The sequence below is a fragment of the Bombus fervidus genome, chromosome 9 (assembly GCF_041682495.2).
Source record: "Bombus fervidus isolate BK054 chromosome 9, iyBomFerv1, whole genome shotgun sequence".
NCBI lineage: Eukaryota > Metazoa > Arthropoda > Insecta > Hymenoptera > Apidae > Bombus > Bombus fervidus.
In genome coordinates, this window is record NC_091525.1 from 14,356,349 (window position 1) to 14,379,943 (window position 23,595).

General features: G+C 41.4%; 1 protein-coding gene across 2 annotated transcripts; it reads left to right on the forward strand.

Annotated features, from left to right (window-relative positions):
- Positions 1–212: 212 nt before the first annotated feature.
- Positions 213–23,156, forward strand: Dsd (attractin-like protein dsd). 2 transcript variants are annotated; one of them, XM_072010627.1, is made up of 12 exons: positions 213–882; positions 14,599–14,946; positions 15,900–16,081; positions 16,504–16,904; positions 17,611–18,203; positions 18,689–19,172; positions 19,500–19,911; positions 20,033–20,176; positions 20,257–20,406; positions 20,514–20,901; positions 21,128–21,359; positions 22,005–23,156. In XM_072010627.1, the coding sequence occupies exons 1-12, from the start codon at positions 578–580 to the stop codon at positions 22,248–22,250; spliced, it is 3,885 nt and encodes a 1,294-aa protein (XP_071866728.1). In that variant the 5' UTR covers positions 213–577; the 3' UTR covers positions 22,251–23,156. The 2 variants fall into 2 exon arrangements, with proteins under 2 accessions (XP_071866728.1, XP_071866729.1); XM_072010628.1 differs by having other exon boundaries at positions 21,143–21,359.
- Positions 23,157–23,595: the final 439 nt, after the last annotated feature.

Sequence of the window (23,595 nt, forward strand, 5' to 3'; positions counted from 1 at the left end):
GGTACGCGAATCACTAGAGAATCGCTTTACCAAGTGAAGTTTGCTTTCGTTCGCTGCCGTTGCGTGTTTCATGTTACATGGCATTTAGATGTTGCGTTCGCTTCGACTAATCGTAAGTTCTGCGTTCTGTGAAATATCTGAGAGAGAGAGAGAGAGAGAGAGAGGGGATTTTCGACTTAATATCAACCTGAAAAGCTGATAGTTCGTCGACAACGTGTTCCTAACACTCCGCTGACTCCGGATATCGGGCGAGGGGTCTTAGGTACTATATACAGGTGTCGCTACAGCGCGCAAATCACGGGCGCCGCCATCTGACGGCAGCCGCCGAAATGATCACTTTCAAGAAAGTCACTAGACTATACCATCTACGTGAAAAGTCCGGCAAGTGTCGTATTCCGTGGTCGCGACACCGTGAGAGCCGCGCGGTGGAGACCGCACACTCTCGACTCTCGACTTCGGCAGTCGCGCAGCGAATAAAGCGAGTTGCATCGAAAACGCGAGCGAGAAAGGTGCCCCATATGTATCTGGTCCGGTGCGTCGCCGTCGGCCATTGTCTCTGACATGGAAGCCTATCAAAATGGCAGAGGTCGTGCAGATGTTTTTGTTCCTATATAAATCGAAATACCGTCGGAAAGGGCAGTGCCGTGAGGTGGTACGGGATCAGTGCGGTGTAATTGCAGTGCCGTGGCCGATACTGTGGGCGGCGCTGATCTGTTGGGTGGTGCACGTAACTGCGGCCGCCTCCTCCTCCTCGTCGTCGCTGACGACGGAAACGACCTGCGACACGGACAGTTGCGTCAACGGGGACTGTGTCAATGGCACCTGCGTGTGCCACGAGGGTTGGCAGGGCTTGGCGTGCCAATTCTGCGGCGGAAAAGTCAGGTGAGTGACGAAAGAACGTGCGAGCATAGATTACACGTCTCGTACCCCATAGTACGACGCCAGCTTTCCAATACGAATACGATTATCGTATAAACGGACTATCGCGTACGTTTGATTTTCTACGAAGCAACTCATAGGGAAAGACTATGAAATGACACGTATATCTGGAGATACGACCGGAGAAATAAACAAGAAGGGGTAAGATCGAATGCGCGAGCATGTCCCTCCCGTTTCTCTCATTTCAGGTCCATCTCGTTTACCAATCTCGTTACTAATCTCGTTACTAATCTCGTTATTATGTGAAATATTACACATAGGTGTTTCTGACAAATACATCGATAGAAGAAGTTTATACGAAATTATACGTGCCAAGATACGACCGGAGAAACACAAACAGGCTAACTGTACATTCCGTGGTGCCTGTGCAACGGTATCGACGGGTTTTTAGGTCGACTCGGTCTCTTCGCAGGCTTTCATCGTCCTCCTATAAACCCTTTTACCAAGGAGATACGTAAATAAATAGCGCAAAAGAGAGAGAGAGAGAGAGAGAGAGAGAGCGGTACGTGCGTACGCGCGGCTTCCCCGGATTTAATTGCTGTGCCGTGTGTGCGCGTCTCATGGTCCTTCGTTCAGAAGGGAGATAGAAGAAGAGGGGGTGTTTGGTCATTGTCCGCGGCCGTGGTTGACAATGAGTAGTTAGGGAGTAATCGGGACATCGGCGAATCTAACGGTGACGGTGATGGTGGCGGTGACGGTGACAGTGACCGCGGAAATGCACGACCCGACGTATTTTAAGACTCAACTCGAGTCGGGGGATTAGATTTTGCGTGGATCGATCGCGACGGGTTTAAACTTGACAGGGAAACTACGGTTTCCGCCACTGTCAAGGCTGGTTTGCTTTTTACGCGCGCTTAACGTAATAATCCCATCGTAAAGGAACATCGACGACGATCATATCGGATAGGATCGAGTCGTGCGCTTCAGCGTACTTGTGCAATGTTTATCGTAGAATCGTACGCAGGCACTCGAGAACAGTCGACGTCTCTGTCGTGCGTTGAGCAATTGCGGTGAAATCCGATGCGAACGTCGCTTCGGAACTACTCTCTCTTTGTCGCATTTTGTACTTTGCTTCGTTGTATCGGCATACAGAGAAGTTGATAACGGTCGCTCGAGTCCAAACACGTTGCGGTATTTGCATGGAAAAGCTACTAGACGATATATTGTTTTCATCTCATCAGAGTTTTCAATGTGACCAATTCGTAATTTTTATACATTCGCGACGAAGCAGTTTCACGAATTATCGTATAATATGCGAATGAACGTTTGTTTCTCTCTTTACGTTCTATGATTATCCGTATACTTTTCCTTCGAATTCCACACGTTTTCTACTTTAGTCGCTGATAAGTCGCTGATAATCATCGAGATAATCTGTTATCTATATCGTTTAGACGGACAGTAAGCAGATGGTGCAACTTTTTTATGTAAAAATATAATTTAAAAAATTGACTTTCGATCTCGTTTTCAACGTAAACACCCCACCGTCGGCAGGTCACGTTTTTATGAAACGTATCACGAATACGTACATACCGTTTTCTCTAAGTTCTATAAATATTGTCCGGACTCGACGAAGCAACAGTTTCGGCAAAGAATTCCTAAAGATTCGCCTACGCGTGCCCGATCGTATTTCACCAATGAACGCTATACATTATACATTGTACGTTACACTCGCGTGCTTCGAGATAATACGTAGTATATATATATATATATATATGTAGTATACTCGTGAAAAGTTCGAAATCATATATCCGGCTCGTGAACAGAGTTTTGACAATTGGCTGACTGTAATTGGATTATTTGAAATTTGAATTTTCGCTTTGAACAAAATCGAAGAATACATTTTTAATATTGTTTTCTACGCCACGCGTACGTATGTGTGCCCGTTGTGTGATTTATACATGTTAAATACACGTACACATAATACATATAACTAAGAATTTATTTTCGTACTGGCATTATGCACGATTTTTATTCGTCAGTATAATTCCTACCGTTTATGAAAGTGTTATAAAGTGAAATTTTATATGCAGCAATCGTTACTTAAAATCGTACATCTAACAATTTAATAAATAGTAATTTTATCTGAAAATCCATTTAAACGATTAAAGTTCGTATAAAGAGATATAGTTTAATACTTCTTTATTCGATATGTAATAAAGATGAAAGGAAAGTTTTGGTAAAACGCTATTGGCATAAAAATTGGCGCAAACCTACGTTCGATTGGAACGCAAAAGGAAAGAAAACAGTGAGAAAGAAAAGAGGGCGTTTCTTAACCAGCAAAGCAACTGTACACGCGTTTGACGCATCGCGTGCACCTATTATTCTATGCTTGTCACGGACTAACGAGAGGAAAATGCTTCGCGATATACCACATGGCGCTGAGCGCAGAGCGGCTTATTTATCGTTTTTTATTTTCTCGTGTACGTGATCGCGACACGTGCCTCGAGCAACTCGTCGAACGAACGATCTATCGAATCATCGAACGTTTATGCGCGCGTCTGACAAAGCATATACGCGCTGTGTGGAAAAAAATCGATGTTGTTTAAACGCGCTTCGTATAATGTTGCTCATCCGAAATGTAAACAGAATCCAGTTGCCAGTGCGATGGTGAATGAGCGGTGACGCGACTACGTTGCTTCGTTAGTCGGTTCTACCTCTGCTCGCGTCTTCGCTACGACTCGTTCTAATTTGAAGTGCGCGCGCGTTAATTGTCGGGGACATGCGTGTTTCCGTTTGGCCGCGTTTCGCACCTATGCAACCGGTCGACCGCATTGTTCAAATAGTCCGTCGATGTTAGGCGATCAAACTGCGGCTAGCTTCGTTAACTGTCTCGTGTCACGGTATGTGGAAACTTGAACGTTGATTCATACTACATTCGTATGTTAATACCTATTATCGATATATATTATTAATAATACTACTAGTTCATGTCGTATTAGCGTGAAATATAAGAACGGTATTTCACTATGTTATACAGTTTTACAAATTTATTTGTTACAAGGGTATCGCCATTATAGTTGCGAATTTTAAGATAATCATAATATCAGTTGGCTAACTCTATGTAACAGCTAGATCCGCTCGTAGTTTACGACGTATCGGTTAATCAAAGGCTTTATGCTTTCTAGATGAGCGCATTCGACCATTATGGCCGACGATTATCAAGCGTAACGTTGTTTTTATCGTAATCCTAGCTAGGAAACTGTACTCTGTTTATTAATTACAATCGATGGTAATTACCGTCGATGGTATTTATCAGCGAATTACCTTACGACAAGGTTTCGTTTATACCGTCTCCCTGTCTCTCTGTAATTCGATATCATTTATTCGACCAACCGAATCGATAATCGATGAACGCGTAAGACTGTACTACTCTCTGTCGCATACCTTATCGCGCGATTAATTATTGTCATTAAGCGTTAATTGCTGTTCGAAGCGAATTCGATCTCTTTCGAATGCCAGATTAACGAACATTCGATATAATTTTGAAACGCTTATTCGTAGAGCTCCGATGAATATTGTTCGAGTCAACAGACGGGCCCAGAATGGTTTACAAACGATTGTTTTATCCTCGTTCGAGGTTTTCGTTATTCGTGCGATATTTCGTTAGTTTCGTTACTCGTATTTCGTTATTTTGTTCGAACAAAGTTTCGGCGAATGAAATTATTTCGACGAATCTTGAGAGGACATTATCGTCGCGTAGGTGTTCTAGCGTTATCTACGGTTACACGTGTACGTTCGCCATTGTCGAGAGACGACGAGGAACTTTGGTTCTCACCTCGGCCCTTCCAGTCTGCTCTTCCCGTTTCCGCTCGAGGAATTCGTCCCACGTTGGCCCGTCCGCCGGCGTTGTTTCGCCTTCTTCTAACACGTGTATTCCCGCGGCTACCTGAACTGGCTCTACGTTCTATGACTCTTTCGTTCCACCATCTATCTAGATGTCGCGAGATGATAGTTTCTCGATCAGAACCAACCGAACTTGCTTGTTTACGGTTATTTTGCAACATCTTCGGACTATTTAAGCCGTTATTTTATAATCAAATTGATCAAATTGATAGCAGCGATTAATATTAATTAGAAAGTGCGGTCGAGTCAAATTTCGACTTGGTCGAAATAGTAAAAACAACGGAAATCGCATATACATAATACGCATATACGTAATAGGTAAGACGTACAAAGTATAGTATTCGGTATAATATTTAATGGGCGAGGTAAATTTTTGCTTAGGTTCCATGCTGTAATTGTATATATTTATAGAAATATAAATTTGCGTAAACATTTATAGCTTACTTATCGATGTTAACGATGTTCTGTATTAAGTTAAGCTCGCGATTTGAAAAATTCCGTAACAGATAATAGATTATAGAGACAAATGTCGTGTTAGACAATTAAACGTATTCTTGATCCTGGTATTAATTCGAACATCGAGTCAAACACGCCGAATCTTATACCGAGTCGATCGTTGTATATTCTCGACCAGATTTAAATGCACGCGCAAATGGCGCGGTATTTAGATGACGAAGGGGAGGAGTTTATGGACTGGGTGGCATTTAGAACGCTTTCCAATTTCCCTAGACTACTTAGCTTCATGAACATACACACGATGCTGGATTCTTCCGAATCGAATTGGAAGAAATTTACGACGATCCTGGAATCGCGAGAAAACTTTTCAAATTCCAGGTATCTTTCTATGTATTTCTCATATATATTTTCCAAGTATTTTCCTGATTAAGAAATTTGACTCCTTTGAAAAGTACAACGTGTATCGTTTCGTTTAATATGCGTACAAATAATAACTTTCGTATTTGCGTGATACAAAGGAACGTATACGTCTCTCTCTCTCTCTCATTGCACCGTTTCTCATTATATAAATCAAAGTTTTTGTATGAAAACGGATAGGCGTACACAACAACCTGATTGCGTGTTTACTTCGTTGCACGACACGTACTAATATACATATTCTAAATGAACAATAATTGCACACCGCGAAACCAATAGTCATGTTTGTTCGTGATAATTTGACAATCATTCCAGAGATTCTAACGTTTAAAATTTTTAATCGTAAAGAGAGCATTGTATAAAATCGATATTTCTCTATATCGTACGGTGGAAATTTCCAATTGAAAGTTTAATCAACAGTTTGAAATTTAATCAACGACCGATTCAACACAGAATCGAGTGAAATATCAACTCAACGTATGTACGATTTAACTTGAGCTTAGAACTTAACGTAGGATTCGGGGTTCGTTGGAATTGGTGTTTATTTAAATATACAACCGTGAAATCTTCGAAACATCAACTGCGAATTTCGCTCCATGTTCTATCTAACGAATATCCTTCGTTTCAAATACCCAAGCGAAAAATATCCAAAACACGTAAGTTACCTCAACGTTTGAACAGCGACACCTGACTCAACGTTTCGACGAACATTCGTTTTATGCGGAATCGCGATCCATCGAACGATATTTCAGCTTTCGCCACAGGGTCACTCGTTCGATGTTGTTGAAACGCCACGAAGCTACCGGGCGCGACGACGCGGCGCGTGGACAAAAACCGGCTCGGGAACCGGTAGAATTCGATCACGCTCGGTGTGTTTCGCGTGGACACGGCACGATACAAATCTAGAAAGTAACTTGCCAATGCCCCCGTGATCGAAAATCGGCGAATTTCTATGTCTTCCTTTTTCGCGTCGACGTAGCTTGCCAGCTACATGGCGGGAGTACGATCAATGGCGGCATCGTGCCGGTTTCCTCCGCGTGGTTTTATCCCCTATCCCTTCTATCTTATCGTTGTATTACGAATCGACTAAAACTTTATATAATACTCGTCCCGCTGGAACAACAGATATACCGAGAATCAGGAAACATCGCCAATGTTCGATAAAACCGTGAAATTGTTCGTTTAAGTTGATCAGTGTGATCGTTTGAAGTAAATTATTTAAAGAAGAAGGGGATCGGTCCACTTCTTCTTTCAAGTTCTTTCAGATGAACTTTTCTTTCGATAATATATGCAATAACGTAACTGTAAGGATCACAAGGAAGCTTCTACGATCGATCGATCGGAAATACCGCGTACACGCGAAGAAACAACGGATACGTATTTATTTGACGGTAAATTAACCAGCTACCGCTACAATGGCGACAATGGCCCAAGAAAATGGCGTACGGTTATTATACGAGTGCATCGATAAAACAGAATGGTAATTAAGCTCGGCACGTTTTTCAATTCGATCGATCATTACTTAAATAGACGATTATCCGACTATCGAACCGTGTAGATAATAGATACACTCTGTGTCTCGTTGAAATGTAAACACATTGAAATCATAACCCCAATTGTTCCAAGTTAATTAATCTATTAATTTATGCTTGGTTATTTTACTTTCTCTGGTCGATACGAATACTTGTAATGTTTGTATACGAGAACATATTAGTTACGATCAGTTACTTGGCCTTCAGTTATTTACTCTGATTCTATATTTTATCTGAAAAGTATATTCTGCCGTAGAAGCGGTTGGGAATTAAATTAAACGGCGTAATTAGAAGGTTGGTAGAATGAAAGAGTGAATTACAGAACTGTTCTTTTACAATTAGCATCATTTTTTAAATAAATGGAAAATCTGTAATTAGAAAATTAATAAAATTAAAAGAAGGTGAAACTTTATACGGCGGTTACCTATTTGCTTAGGTATCGTTAATTTGACACGCTGTGCTAGTGATCAAAATCAGTGCGCCTAAGAAGACAGATTAAATACCGTAATTAGAAAATTACATTGCAATTTTCTAACAGTCACGTGTATCAGGGTTATTTATTTACTTCAATACCACAATCGTTCGCTCTATTTCACGAATCGAGGACAAGGATTATCTTGTCTGCAAGATACTAAAAATACTACAGTTACGAAATTAATAGAAGAAAACGTATTTTACCTTGTTATTACTGGCTATTCGAGTATCGAAGAAACGGAAGGTTACGCTTGCTTCGAACTTTTATATCTCGATTTCACTCTTTTTCCAACGAAATAATCAAATTTTTCATATTTTCGTTATAGATATAGACAGATCTACGACGATAGATTTAGTAAGACTGAATCGAAAAATCATCCATATCGATCTAGCGTTTATTCGTGTTTTTTCAAATTTACGAAACTTTTTCTAGCGATGGCAAAAACGTTATTAAATCGAGAAGAATTGAAAATAGGCGGCAAACCCTTAGTAACATAGGTCTCATAAAAATCCAGCCAGCCAGCAAGAGTTCCAAAATCACGTTGTATCTTCTTGTAAATCTCGAGCACCCTTCAGCAGACGTTCTTCTTCCGAGTGCTTTCCTTTATGGTTCACGCCGATGCTCCGTCGTAAATATCCATCGTTTCTTCCTTCTTTGTCCGGTTTATTCGCTTAATTCCCGTTGCGCGACTAGTTAACGTTCAAATCTTTTTTTCTATTAACAATATTTTTCTATTAATAACAGTTTTGTATCGCCGCAATTTTTATCACATGTTTTGCGCAGAAATTTTTATACATCGATTAGTACGAATGTTCTGTTTGAAACAACCGATTCGTTATTATGTATAATTATTCCGTAACAGCCCATACCTACGATTATTTATTACGGATAAGTATGCATACAGATTATTTAAATGCTCCGGGCAGAAGATCTTAACGTAGGAAAGACTCGAACTCGTGTTTAATTTGTTAGTTCGTTAGTTGCGAATTCTTAGACAATTTGTAGAAAATTGAGAAGAAAAGCTAACCTAAACGTTGTTCCGTGTTTCCACGATTTTGTCCTGAAAACCTCTTCTTACATTCGTATAGATATTTTGAGACGATGGATATATTCCTTCGACGGTTCGCTGCAGTGCCTCGTTTGCAAGTATCTATCTATCTATCTATCTATCTATCTAACTAACGTTTCTTCTTTACTCGTTTCTCCTCCTCTTTCTTCGTTTAATTCCCGTCGCGCTACGAGTTAACGTCGAAGTTTGTTTCCACGCTGCTTTATGCGAAGAATCTTCGTTCGCGCGTGGACACGGTTCATTACGAATTCTTGCCGCGCTTCTTAGTCGTCTTGGCATTTCTGTAAATCGTGCCGACCCTGAACGAACCCGAAATTTCACGGAATATTCGTTAATTATTCACGAGAACGCAGGCAGACGAGCCCCCTTTTTGGTTTTTGTTTCGCTCGGAGCTAACGTTACTTTCCTTTAAGCCTGATTGGTGATTAGTGCGAGAAAGATGGTATTTGCGAGGCTTATTTGCGATTAATCGCAAAAATTACGATATTACGATATTACGATAAATCGCTGTTATCGGAACTTTATTCGGTCACGAGGTCTTCGCTAGTCAAATTCCAGTGAAAACGTGTAAATATTATTAAAAAAATATCACCAAGAAAGGAAAGAAAGATTTGGAAAATACAACAAACGCTCGACATATTTCCTATGTATTGTAACAACCTAATAAATTAGCATTGGCAAGATTGTATATCCAAGAAGGGAATAAAACCGAAAAACGAATCCGATAAAAGCGAGCATCTTTGTGACTTAAACGCGCGTATCGAGACGATTAAGCGCAAGTCGAGCGAAATAAAAACGACCGTTTGCCTCGTATTCCGTTGTAAACGACGGTATTGTCACGTAAAATAATAAAAAAACACAAAAAATAATAAAAAAACATAAAAAAAGACAGAATTTATTTCTTCACACTTGATTTACACTTGACTTCCGAACTCTAGGAGCGACTTTTTAAGACTGAAGCTCTTACAATTCCGCCTTTAAAAACTGATTTGTTTCTTTCTTTGTCATCCCTCAATATCCCCACTATCCACGCGTTTGTTAGCCGTTCTCGAATATTCGGCAAAAGGACCGTTGGGATATTGAGGGTTCATTGAGCACTTCGCCTCGCCGACATACACTGTCGCCGAGTGCGTCACATCTTTATTTCTATCATCAGCGGTTCCGAAGCGCGGCCTGGTCTTTGATGTAGATCGAGGTGTAGTTGATGTTACAGTATCGTCGGGTGACCGTTCGATCGCCGATGAAAGCGAACGGAAGGTAGCGAAAAATAACGCGTCCAACGAAATAAGAGAGGTTCCTTCGTCCGTGGTACTATCTGACGATGAAATGGAAAGAGTTGGTACGTCCAGCGCGTCGTTGCATCCCTCCTCGACATTTCCATACTCCCATTTACCCGTGTTTCTTTTTATAGCCGCCGCTGCCGCCGCCGCCGTTGTCCTTTGCTTCCTCCGTCGGTTGGCTTCTCGCGTAAAGACCGTCAGTGTCGAGCTACGCCGCGCCGCGTCGGTCGTCGAACTCCTCGTGACTCATCCCGGCGTCTTCTCCTTATTGAATAAGAATATTATTTCGTGCTAATGAGAATGATAATACAGCAGCCACTCAACCAAATACGCGCGCGGATATTGTCGACACCTGCGAACGAAATAGCGGCGAACCTGAGCGTTTTTATGTTGTGATCGGTGGGTGGTGTCAATGGGTAATTTTAAGGAAAAGCTTCCACGCTTTATCCGGCTTATTTTCTAATTTGATATATCGATTTTAGGATGGTTGTCAATTTGTGGAAAATTGAAACGTAAACCTAAACTAAACGTTGATTTCGTTTTCCTGTGGATTTTTCGTGAAAACGTTGGTTTCTTCCTTCGCGTAGAAATTTGATGACAGTTGGTACGTGTACGAATTGGACTATCGCCGTTCCATAGTCCACTCGTGAAAACTCGTTGTAGCCGAAATTTTCTTTTTACGAATACGTAGTTTTTTTTTCTAATTCTATAAAAAATATCGCGATATGATCGTCAAGATCGTTTCGGTAGATCACGATATTCCACTGCCTATTCCTAAAAAATCAAAGACAAATTCAAATTTTATTCCGATTTCGCGGAATATCGCCTATCCTAAGTTGGATTACGACGACTCGTAATCAATTTGTGGCACACCGAAATCGAGATCAAAGTAAGCGTTCTCGCGTTTGTTTCGATTCCTTACAACGACCTTAGTTTTTCTTTATTTCGTAGAAAAATGGTGGAACTTTTGTCGTCTAATGGACGATGAATCGAAACGCGCAAAGTTTATCTTATCTTTGCAAGTTTCTTATACAAAGGTAATTTTTACTTTTCATTTTCCTACGTAAATTCTAAGACGATCGTCGGCTGTATAGATGGACAATCGTGTCTGTGAGAAATCGTTGCGCGATCTACGCGGGACGAATTAATCGTCGGAGAAACGAACAATGCTTGCCGGAGATTACGCTACGGACAGATCGTTCGACACTCGTTCGTTAAGGTACAGCGGTACGCTGTTATTACGTAGCCCGAGAGAATTATTAAGCGATTTGTACTCGTCGTCGGTGGTATCAGGCGGACGTATTGCTCGAAATATGTAATTCTACCGTTTTCTTCTGTTTAAAAAATTAAGAGAACAAACGGACGTTTACGTACGACGGAACGAGCAGCGATATGATCGTACGGTTAAAGCGATTAATAAGATACAATTGTTAAAACGATATCTTGAAACGAGTGTCATCGTACTTCGAACCATCGACGTCGCGACACTACGACTTTCTTCTCGCCGATCTCGCGTTCGTTTTATCGATCGATCTTTGCACATTTAATACGCAACAAACACCGACGATCATAATGATAATATTCCGTTGTATTTCGGGATAAGAGCCATTTTCGACAATACGATTCCTATTTCCGGCTTCGATCCGATTTCTCCGCTCGTTTTCCTGCTATTTTATGCAAAAATGTTTCGCGTTGAAATATTAATACTCGGCATCCTGGCCCGGGACACGTGTTACGCTCGTAAATCACCGATCAGAATTTATGCGGAGCCAAGTGCGCTCGCTACGCATCGGCTCTCGCACACTCCATTTTTCCTCTCGTTCCGTTTCGCCCTCCGCCCCTTCGCCTTCCGATTTTCTCCTCTTTTTCGCACTATCCGAGCTAACATATCGTTATTTCTCTAACATCCTCGACGACAACGCTCATCCGGGCTTTTTCGCCATCCGATCCATCCACTTTGATGTTGCCTGCAATTTCTGCGTTCGCGTGTTTTTCACCGCGATCGATAATTCTCACCTTTTTTCCGCCGTTTAAGCGATATCGCCGCCGTCATCAACAATCATAGAAAGCGAGAAAATATGGCTCGGAGAACGAACGAGACGTTTGCCTTTCGTTTTGTTTCAATTTTCTTCTCTTCGTTTTCATGGTTTCGTTGATTTGCCTGGCGCTCGTATCACATTAGGTTTTACAGATCACAATTTTATTAAGACAAATTGATCGGAACAACGAAAAATTTGATACTTTTATATCTTTTGATTCGACCATCGATTTATATTATATCGATATAATAATAATTAATATTACTTGTTGCGGATCCAATTGGCGACATTTTCCATTTCATTTCTACGATCGATTTGATAATTTATATTTGCTCGATTCTATTACTACGCATTTACATACACAATTTGAAACAGGGACCGACCTCTATCTTTAATTCATATCGAGGATCTCGATGAATCGAACGACGCGATACGTTCATCGAGAGTCTCTATGACACAGGAAGCAGGAAGCAGGAAGCAGGAAGTACAGTACATCGTTATAGCCACGGTTCTTTGTCCCTTGGAATTATTATTCCTCGAGCGTCGTAGACGAGGTAATAGATCGTCCTTTTTCCATGTTTCGTCCACGGTGTTTGTACGCTGGTCCCTCTCCCGATCCGCGGTTTCCCGCGTTTTCAATCTCTGCTGCCGTAATTCTTCCTTACTCGTTTGAAAACTTGTTTGCTCGATCCTGTACTTTTCATTAACGCTACGACGAATGGCCAATTTCCAGCATAATTTTCATGCTTTGAATTAAGAAAATACAAGTACGATTTTCGTTACATTTATGCAAGAATTTAACAACTATCGATATTCGAACACACGTTATTAGTTAATATTGACACGGTGCTTGTGCCGCGTCGTTAATCAAATTTTCGATAAGCCAAAAATATCTATATTCTTGAAATTAAGAGTCGATAAAGGCAAGAGAGTTTCGAAAGTTGCCGACTTACATTTTTCCAGATACACGTATCGTACGTATCGTACATATCGTAAAATTGATCCTTAGCAAGGATTAAAATACACAGGATTCGATTATCGCGTCAAAGACATATCGATCAGCATGGTTGATAGTACCCGTTGGTAAAATTTTGTTCCAACAAGGATGAGATATGCACATAAGCAGCAGGTAGAGTAATTTGTAAGATTATTACGATCATTAACGACCGCTTGTACTTGTACGCTGATTCGAACTAATTAGCGTGGAAATGGAAGCAATGGCGAATCGGTGTTTATCTAAACAACGCAAGGTTTACCTACTGCAATTATCATGTACTTTACGTTATTTTTCATATACATATAAGTATAATACATCCGGCGCGCGCTGTCTACTCCTCGTAGCTTCGTCGTTTGTCTCGAACGCTTTCTCAATTACTTAATTACTCGACCGATAGCCACGTTCCTAAGTAGGTATTAGGTGTGGTTTAGTTTGTCCTTAATTCAAGTACGATTTTAAAGGCGTTTGTCCGCCTATAACTACGTATACATACTCCATCTATACGTTATGTTTCTTGCGAGAATAAGAAAGAAACGCGGCTACAAATAATCGTACTAAAACTGTACGTTTTACTAATTCGATAAATATTGCCAAACTAAAGTACAGTTTCCTAATTATGCAACTTTCTGCCATATACGATACGCCACGTTATTGAAACGAAATAATCAATAAACGAAAGAGGGCGCGATTTCAATTGATATAAAAAGAGAAGTAACAGCAGCTATTTACCCGTTATATCGATCTAAGAATATGTACAATATAAAGAGCGATATCGATATATAACGAAGCGTTTATTATTTTCTCTTAACCTTGAACAAAGAACAACTCTTATCTCGCCCCGTCTCGATTCTTCTTTCAACGTTCGAGATTAAAAGCTTTCCAGTTTTCCACGACGTTGCGCTCGATTCACGATTAATAATAAAAAGCCAGATGGTATACGAGCAGCTATGCTCGATCATCGTATTATCCGACCTGATCCTCCACCGACTGATCTTTTAATCGCGTACACGTGTACAATAATTATCATCTGTTCACGGCCTCGTCCTCGTTTATCGTTCTCGACTTTACGCGCCGCTCGCTTTGTTCCGTCTTCTTCGAGTTGTATCGTCGTGGCGTGCGTCGATCGTCCGCGTGGCCATCGTCCTTGACCACGACGACGCGTGACGCATGACGCGACGCGATGCCTCGAAGAACGCGGAGATCGATAGTTCGGATGCTGCATTCTTCGCTGAACGCCCCTACTCGCCGCTTTGTCCCGACGATGATAATATTATCGTTTTATCGTGTTACTATCGTGACGCGCGACTGCTCTATTTTTTCGAAAATTGCCCACGGATAACGCGGTCGACCATTTATCGTCCGAGGCGGTGTAAAAAAACGGACTTTTCAAGCCGAAAGTCCTTATAATAGCGCGACGCACGATTACATCGTAACGACACAACGATACAACGTACGATTAATCAGAGGTGCGAATGTAGCGTAACGTTGAGTCGATTTACACGTACGATCGATCGTGCTTTCGTCGTCTAACGATTTGCTTATCTTTCGCAGACTGACGGAACCAACAGGAAACATTCACGACGGTATCGGCAACTACACGGCGGACGTAAAGTGTTCCTGGTTGATCGAGAGCAACCCAAACTCCACGATACGGATGCACGTGGAGCAATTCGCGACAGAATGCGGCTGGGACCACATGTACATCTACGACGGTGACAGCGTCGAGGCGCCGTTGGTTGCCGTCTTCTCCGGATTGATGCACAAAGATGGCTACCACATAAGGCGCGTGCCGGAAGTGATCGCGCGCTCCGGAACCGCGCTGCTTCACTTCTACTCGGACGTCGCGTACAACATGAGCGGCTTCAACATCAGTTACAAGATCAACGCCTGTCCTAGCAGGTGAATTATCTTCTTCTTCTTCTTCTTCTTCTTCACGAACATTCTCCGATCCTTTCACACTTCAATCTCCGTTACATTATTTCTTTCGCTTTGCTTCCTTCATTTTCTTCTCTAATCTTTCCACGATTTGAATTATTATGTTTTCAGAAATTTATTCGACAACTTTGTATTTCTTTCTACGTTTCATTACTTTTTGCGGCAATCTTTCGGATTTGTTTCGAATTTATTGCGAAATATTACTGAAAAATGTTACCGAAAAATGTTCACCGAGCAAATTTTCAGGCATTTTCGTAGGTCGTATTCCACGATCGCCGAACGTTTCGAACGAAATTTCTGAAAAGATCAATATCCATATAATAAAAAATTTGCGTATATTTACGTCGAACTTTGACATACGAGAGAATAATCACGCGAGAGTTCATTGATCCAAGCGCACGGTATCTTATTAGCGTTGCCCATTCATGAATTCGTTCGACGAACAAAAAGATACGGAAGGCTTTCTTGTTATCGCTATTGTCTTTGGTCAAGAACCAGAACCGTATCTCAAATATTGCTACACACAAAATACCGTTATTCGATTTGATTACTCGTAAAAACCTGAAAACACGTATACTTTTTATTCAGTCTCATAAACGCACGAGAAATCTCTACGATAAAGAAACGGCGATCTATTCTCCAGATCGTTTATTCCGAAATCTTTTTTTCATTCTTTAAATATTTTACACCGCGAGAGGGTGAGTAACACACGTTGCCACGCGTTCTTCTCATCATTGATCGTTCTGTTTGCGATATTTGGTAAAGCCCGATCGACCAAACGTTTGTTCTATCCTCGTGTACAAATACGATAAGAGCGTGTGTACCGTGCCTGTTAGCATCGAGATACGCTAACTTGGTTTCTTAAAGATTCGCGCAACCTACTTTCCTCGTGTGTACATAATTTTCGGTGTTCGTAGGTATTCGCACACCGACTGTTCCGGCCACGGAGTCTGCATCGACGGTGTGTGTACGTGCGATGCCACGTGGACCGGTGAAGCTTGCGAGATTCAAGTTTGTCCGAACAATTGCTCCGATAATCACGGACAGGGCGAGTGTAACCGCGAGAGCCATCACTGTGACTGCGTGCACGGTTTCAAGGGTGACGTATTTTCGTCAAAAGCATTTACCGTCAAAGCATTACTAATAGACAAATATCTTGCTTCGTCATGTCCTAATCTTTGTCCTTCATGCGCAATTTAATCTCTAAATATTACTCGTATTTGAATTGTCAATACAATATTACAACAGCTGTACCATCGAAAAATCCTCTGTCTCTGTATTTTTTTTCTTTCTTTTTTGCAAGATAAATAAACATTTCGTAATAATTTATCCGATACTAATGCTAATAAATCAGGTACGAGTACGTGTATTCAATGTTCGTAATCGGTCGAATCTTTAAGACCGATAGAAATTCAACAACGATCAATTATTAGCGAACCAAGCTTGAACTCGGAAACTCGGAAACGATTAATCGTTTGATATTGCATAAAACTGATTAAAATAGACTCTCTGTACGTCCAGGTTCCGACTGCAGCCAAAGAAGCGATCGTGGATTCTGGGAAAGCGTATCCTACAAAAACTTGTCACCGGAAGGTTCGGCTAGTCATTGCTCCGTCGTTTGGAAGGATTCCTTATACGTAGTCGGCGGTGAGAGCTTTCATCGCGCAAAAATGATCAACGTTTATGATTTCAATGGAAACGTCTGGGAGACCCCTCACGTCGAGGGTAAGGTTCCTCTGCCTCGGTACGCTCATTCGTGCGTACTCTTTGGCGACAAGATATTCATGTACGGTGGCGTACTGTCTAATTCTACGGTGACCAATGAGATCTGGGCGTTCGATGTGTCGGCAAAAGTCTGGGAGAACGTAACGGTGCACGATAACTTCCATAACAACAAAACCATACGCGGTGGTCCTTTAAAGGTGGTACATCTTTCCTATATCACGTCATTTCTTTCATTTTTAAGTATTTCACAACATCGTCAGTGTAGACATTGTAGACGATTGGAATATTTAATACGCAGCGATACACAACTTATATACGCAACGGCGAATTTTTGCCCTTTTCGTACAACTATTAAGTCTATTAGTCGTTGTTCTCCTACCGATTCTTGACCCTGTACCTTTCTCGTTTCTTTAATTCCTCTTCGCAAACTAATATGTCTCTAAATGTTGCAACGATACTCGATTCTTTTATTCTTTAAGCGTTACGATTTACGTTAAGCAAAGATTCTCAGCAATAGGATGTAAAATACCAGTGTATTTATACCTGTCTTCTCGGGGTTACACTCTGCCGCGCTGATTACCGCCACGCAAAAACTGTACATAGAGAGCTAAACTTTGGGATCGGCGAACCCTCTCAGTACGAATTAGACGTTACCTAAAATATTCCAATATCTCGATATTATTGTACACTGTCGTTTTCGCTTATTTTCGCGATCGATAAAAGAGAGCGATAATATCCTTACTCGGTATAAGTAATATCTGAAATCTTCAAGCATCTCGATTTTCAATCGATCGATCGAGAAACGAATTCGACAGTGATACGTATGTAGTTTAGCATCAAGGGGTTAAAAGTTCTTTCTCGCTTAACTCGGGATACTTTTATATAATGCCTTATTTCATACAGGTAGCCGGACACTCTGCAACCTTGGTGCACGGAAAAAAAGAAAAGATGGTGGTGATATTTGGCTATTCGCCTCAGTATGGTTATCTGAACGAAGTTCAAGAATGCTATTTGGGTACTCGCGAATGGCAAATTGTGGAGACTGCTGGATTCCCTGTGAAGGGCGGTTATGGTCATACGTCTGCCTATGATCCGCTGACGAATCTCATCTACGTATACGGAGGATACGTATCAGAGACACAAGTCACACAGGTGTTAACCAGTCGACTATACTCCTATCATCCTATTAATCGTGAATGGAGATTGCTCACGTCAGCGCCATCGGCTCGTTTCTTTCATACGGCTGTATTCGTTTCTGGTGGCTTGATGATCGTCTTTGGCGGTAATATGCACAACGATACGCAACATTCGGACGGAACGAGGTGTTATTCAGCGGATACGATAGCGTACGACGTTACGTGCGACTCGTGGCATCAGTTTTCTATGCCGAAAGAGATGACCGATCTGCCTAGGTATGGACACACCGCGACCGTATTTGAGAAATCCATGTACATTTACGGAGGATTCGATGGACAGATGTTATCCGACATGTCAAGGTACGATCAAGGAAAAGGTCATCTTTCCTACTTTCCTTCATTTTCTCGTATCTTTCCTACCTTTCTCACTCCTCTCCTTCGCCTATTTTGCATACTCCATAATATCACGTATATCGCGTTCCTGATAGAAATTACGATTTACTTTCAACAAACGACAGATTGTCGTTTTTTTTTAATCAACTTTAATTTTAACCAACAACTTTAAACCCAGAAAAATTTCAATTTCTCTATAACAATTAATATAGCTTATTGGAATAAATCGGTTCTATTAAATATTTAGGTAACGCGTGACTCGGATTTTGCTTTTGCTTTTGCTTTCGCTTTCGATACGTCGTACGATGTCTCAATATACTAGGCAATTAAAACTAATTACTAGGCAAGAGGTTAACCGTTCTTTCTATCTTTTCTCCGAGCATTTTCTATCGATCAAGGATAGGCGAGAATCTTCGTTTGCTAATAATACAACATACGTATATGACCGTCAGGTACACACCAGGGAACTGTGAGCACTTGATGAATCAGAATCAGTGTTTGAACGCAAGGACAGGCGTGAAGTGCGTGTGGGATAAGAGAGAGAATCGGTGTATACAGATCACCAAGATAGCCCGACACGTGCTTCTGAACGACGACATGCACGACGGAATTTACATGAGGTGCTTAGACGATACGCCACCTCGTGGGATGACGTCTCACAAGGAATTATGCAAACTGCTCACAGACTGTGTGGCATGCGTACAGACATCGTACAATTGCGTATGGTGCGGCAAGAGTTGCTCGTACGAGATTTGCCGAGACAACGCTAACGCACCTCCGACTAAGGCCATCACCGATCTGGTACAGTGCGATCTTCACACTGGCATAGAGTGCTTACAATTGCACACCTGCCATGCGTGCTCCAGTAATCCACGTTGCATCTGGTCTTGGTCGAACGGACCCGATCGGTGTAAGCCGTACTCGAAGGCTCGAGACGTGAGTATACGAGCAAAAGTTATTTCTACGCTAAACTTTCTACAGTCAAAATGAAATTGCAAAGGTTCGACCGTCGGTGGTACCGTTTACTGTCCACTCGACCGCGTTTCCCTTGTAATCTCGTAGACAAAGCGCGACTCTTCGTTATCTATTTTGTAACCAGCATGTACGTACGTGCCCCTGTGTAACGATATTTTTTTTTTTCGATACGTTGGAGGTTTTGCTAGCGCTATGATAAATCTCCTGTATGCTCTACGGTACTCTACGACAATATACGACCGATATATGGTAGGACAAGGCAGTAAATCGATTTACGAATGTTTGCAGCAAGTGACGATTTTAAACGGAACTATTCAAGCGCAGAGGCTGTCCATAGACTCTTGTCGCAGTCCTTGCGTAGACTACACTTCCTGCAAAAATTGCACAGAGTCTGATTGCATCTGGTGTCAGAACGAGAAGAAATGCGTGGACAAAAATGCGTATCCCGCGAGCTTCCCTTACGGGCAATGTCGCGAGTGGACTACGATCGATGCGAAATGTCGGCCGACGGAAACGGGGAAAGAATGGTGCACGTTTTATTCGTCTTGTACGACGTGTCGCTCCGATCCTGGATGTGGATGGTGCGACGATGGTTCAGGGACTGGGAAGGGACTCTGCTTGCCAGGCGGGGCTCGTGGTCCAAGCGGTAAAAGCTTGGACGCGTGTCCGTTCGAACGATGGTACTTCACTAAATGCCCTAGTAAGTAAATCGTTGATGGTCACCGTGTTGTATATAGGGCGTGTTACAAATTATTAAATAACATTTGTGTGTGTGTGTGTGTGTGTGTGTACCGATGTTTTTGAAATTACATTAATTTTAGCTTGCCAATGCAACGGGCACAGCAAGTGTCTCTCGAACAGCAGCATATGTATCCAACCGTGTGGAAATTTGACATACGGACCTCACTGCGATAAATGCATTCCCGGTTATTACGGCAATCCATTGAATGGAGCGACTTGCCAACGTAAAATTCATTCTACTCCGAGTAATATCGTTAAGCCGTCGATATCGAGTGGTTCGCTAAATTACATTTTTCCGTTGCAGCCTGTTTTTGTAACAATCAAGGCACGCAGTGTACCAGCGAGACAGGCAAATGTTTCTGTACAACGAAAGGCATCATCGGGGATCATTGCGAACGATGCGACGTGTCCAGCCTTTATCACGGAGATCCTACCAATAAAGGATCGTGTTTTTGTAAGTTTCTTTTAAACGAATATTTCTTCCAGTAATAACAATTTCTCTTCTCGCTAATAATAATTCAGCGAAGATTAATTATATCGAAATTTAAAATTCTTCCACAGATGATCTGGCGATCGATTATCAATTTACGTTCAATTTAAGTAAAAAGGAGGACCGTCAGTACCGAGCGATCAATTTTAAGAATTCTCCGCCAAAACCCGATATCGATGCCGAGTTTTCCATTACGTGTTCCGTATTGGCTAAAATGAACATCACCGTGAAGAGAGGGAACACGCTGGAAATACCGTTGATTCTTGGCGCGAATTGCACCACCAGCATGTACAAGCATCGATTTATCAAAGACGGTTACGGTTTCGGTAGCGAGAACAATAACACATTGACCACGTTCTACGTTTACGTGTACGACTTCCAGCCGCCTGTGTGGATTCAAATCTCCTTCTCGCAATATTCCAAACTCAACTTGCAACAGTTCTTCATAACATTTTGCACGTGAGTATTTGAAACTTCGTGTCACAGCTAACCAAATCTGTAGACAATACGCGTCAACCGTGTGTATACGTGTTGCGTGTAGGAATTAAAATTACGACCAAGATATCCAGAACACTGTGATTTTCTTTATTATTCTTTCTTTCTTTATTTTATTTTTTCTTTTTTTCAAAATTTCCCATGCCTCCGTGTCGTCCTAAGCCGCAGGCAGTATTTACTTGTAAACTAGAGATTACATGCCTAGGTGCTTCCTCGCTCTCCTGTTGGTGGCTGCTATCCTTTGGAAGATTAAACAAAAATACGATATGTACAGAAGAAGACAGAGATTGTTCGTAGAGATGGAGCAAATGGCCAGTAGAGCGTTTAGCCAGGTTTTGGTAGAAATCGAGAGGCGGGACATCGATAATTCTGACTCCGAGCGAAACGAGTCCGAGTTAATCAATTGCCGCAAGAAGAAAAAGGTTGATATCTCACTCAGTCGTTTATATTCGCGAATAAAATAATTATATAACGCACAGGCTGCTTCGCATAAATCGAACATTTGTAATAACATTTATAATTACTATCGAGGATGATACAAAATGACGAAGAGGATAAAGAAAAATGTCGGATGACTGGAATAAACTTTGCGTCCGCTCTTATCGTCAATATCGTTAGACGCGTATCTTCCAGCTACGTATATACGCTTTTTCTTATCCTTAAAAATAGTGGAATTGATTCAAATGTCCAATTTAAGCGAGACATCCTGCGCGTAAATACACATAGTAATCATATACAGGATTATTGCCAAACAGAAAGGCGATATTTATAGGGTTAGTTGTAAATATCAAAGCTGCTAACAAAAAAAAAAAAAAAAAAAAAAAAAAAAGTTATTTTTCAAATAACATAGAAAATAAAGGAGAACAGGGTTGGCGTCAAACGTACGATTCAAACAAAGACGCGGAGACTAGCGTCATGGATTTCGATACTTTCGATTCTATGACGTTGCTCGCGATTCTCGTTTCCCCGGCTCAAATTTATTTACGGTAGCGCAAATTTGACCAATTATCACAGTAAAAGTATGTACGACTCGATGTTATTTGGTTTTGTTGGTGTAATATTTACAGGATGCCCCTAGTCCGATCGCGTTGGAGCCCTGTTGCGGTAACAGAGCAGCGGTCCTGTCGTTGCTAGTCAGACTGCCTACTGGCGGTGAACCTTACACGCCGGCTGGTCAAAGCGCCGGTTTAGCCGTAGCATCTGCGTTAGTTACGCTGGGTAGTCCGCGGAGGCCTTCTCAGGAATTGACGACGAAGGAACCGACAAAAACACGAAAGTCTGCCAGCCAACACCCAGATTCCACATGCATTTAGCGATAAGGGCACGAAAGTAGAGACTTTTAAAGTGGGTGACTATATACGAGCCTTAGACATGTTTCTGTGATCTTGCCTTAGCGAACGGGCAGGACTGTTCAAACTCTTCGAACTCTGATAGAGTGAAGTGTGTAAAATTATTCGTTAATTATTATTCTTAATTTCTCTTTCTTTTCTTTTCTTTTTTTTCTTTTTTTTCTCACTTTTTCCGTTCTTTTCATTTTTGTTCGTTCCGCGACGAATCTTCGTTTCGATCCGTATTTTCCAAGATGGAAAATCGCGTCCGTCATGCTCAACGGGTCGGTCAGTTAAGTGGTTCTCTAGTGTATGGATTTTCGTTGTGAAACGGGGGCCGGCCGTGTTTCGTTCAGCCGATATTTGGTAAGTAAATCAAGTCCATGAATCGTAAAAATCCACGGTACAACGCGTGGGCATAACACGCTTGACGGATTCCAGATTCCTTTCATCGTCATTTTAATTCTTTAATTCGTTTTTGTCGCGACGATGTACAGTGTTGTATATAGAATCGTTCTGTGCGGTTTATTTTTCTTCGTTTACACGTTGCGATCGAACGGAATCGAGTTCGTCCCGCGATCATCGACGTGTCTTCGAAAAAAGGGGCTATAAGAATAGAGATCGAACGTTGTAACAAAGTTAATATTCAGCGCTGTCCTTTGGTTACAAGTTTCGGTGAATTCGTGGGAGCGATCGCTGAAAAAATTAACGCGGCAGATATCGGCGAACGAAATAATATACGTATGGAGAAATTCCATTTGCCGAATGTAGAGTACGGACGTGTAATTTTCGTTCTTCGTTTTTCTTGTATAGCTGTGTAAATACGTGTACGTTGTATATCCCAAGTGAAAGATCACGATCATGACACACGCGAACTGTACAGATATAAAATTGATTCGAAGGAAGAAGGAAAGAAGCGGAAAGCGAGTGACAAGGAATATATCATCTTTCGTGTATTTGTCTCTTTCTAGCAAGCGGCGAAAAATCAATTCTAAATTAACGGAAATGAATAGAGGCGTATCTTCGTATTCGGTATACCTATTTATCTATTGTGCCAAAGCATTTTTATATTGGTATCGTTATTTAGAAAAAAAAAAAAAAAAATAAGAAAAAAGAAAAAGAAAAAAAAAAGAGGAAAAAAAAGGGGAGAAAAGAGAAGGTATTAGAACGTCATTGATGTAGATTCGAATTTTCATTAACGAATCAATTTTAATCCCGAGAGATCGTGTCGTCAGAGCATAAATGTCCAATTTTTGGATTTTTTGTATGACACGGCAGAATTCATTCTTTTCATCGATTTGTCTCTATTCGTTTCCATAGAGAAAAAGGA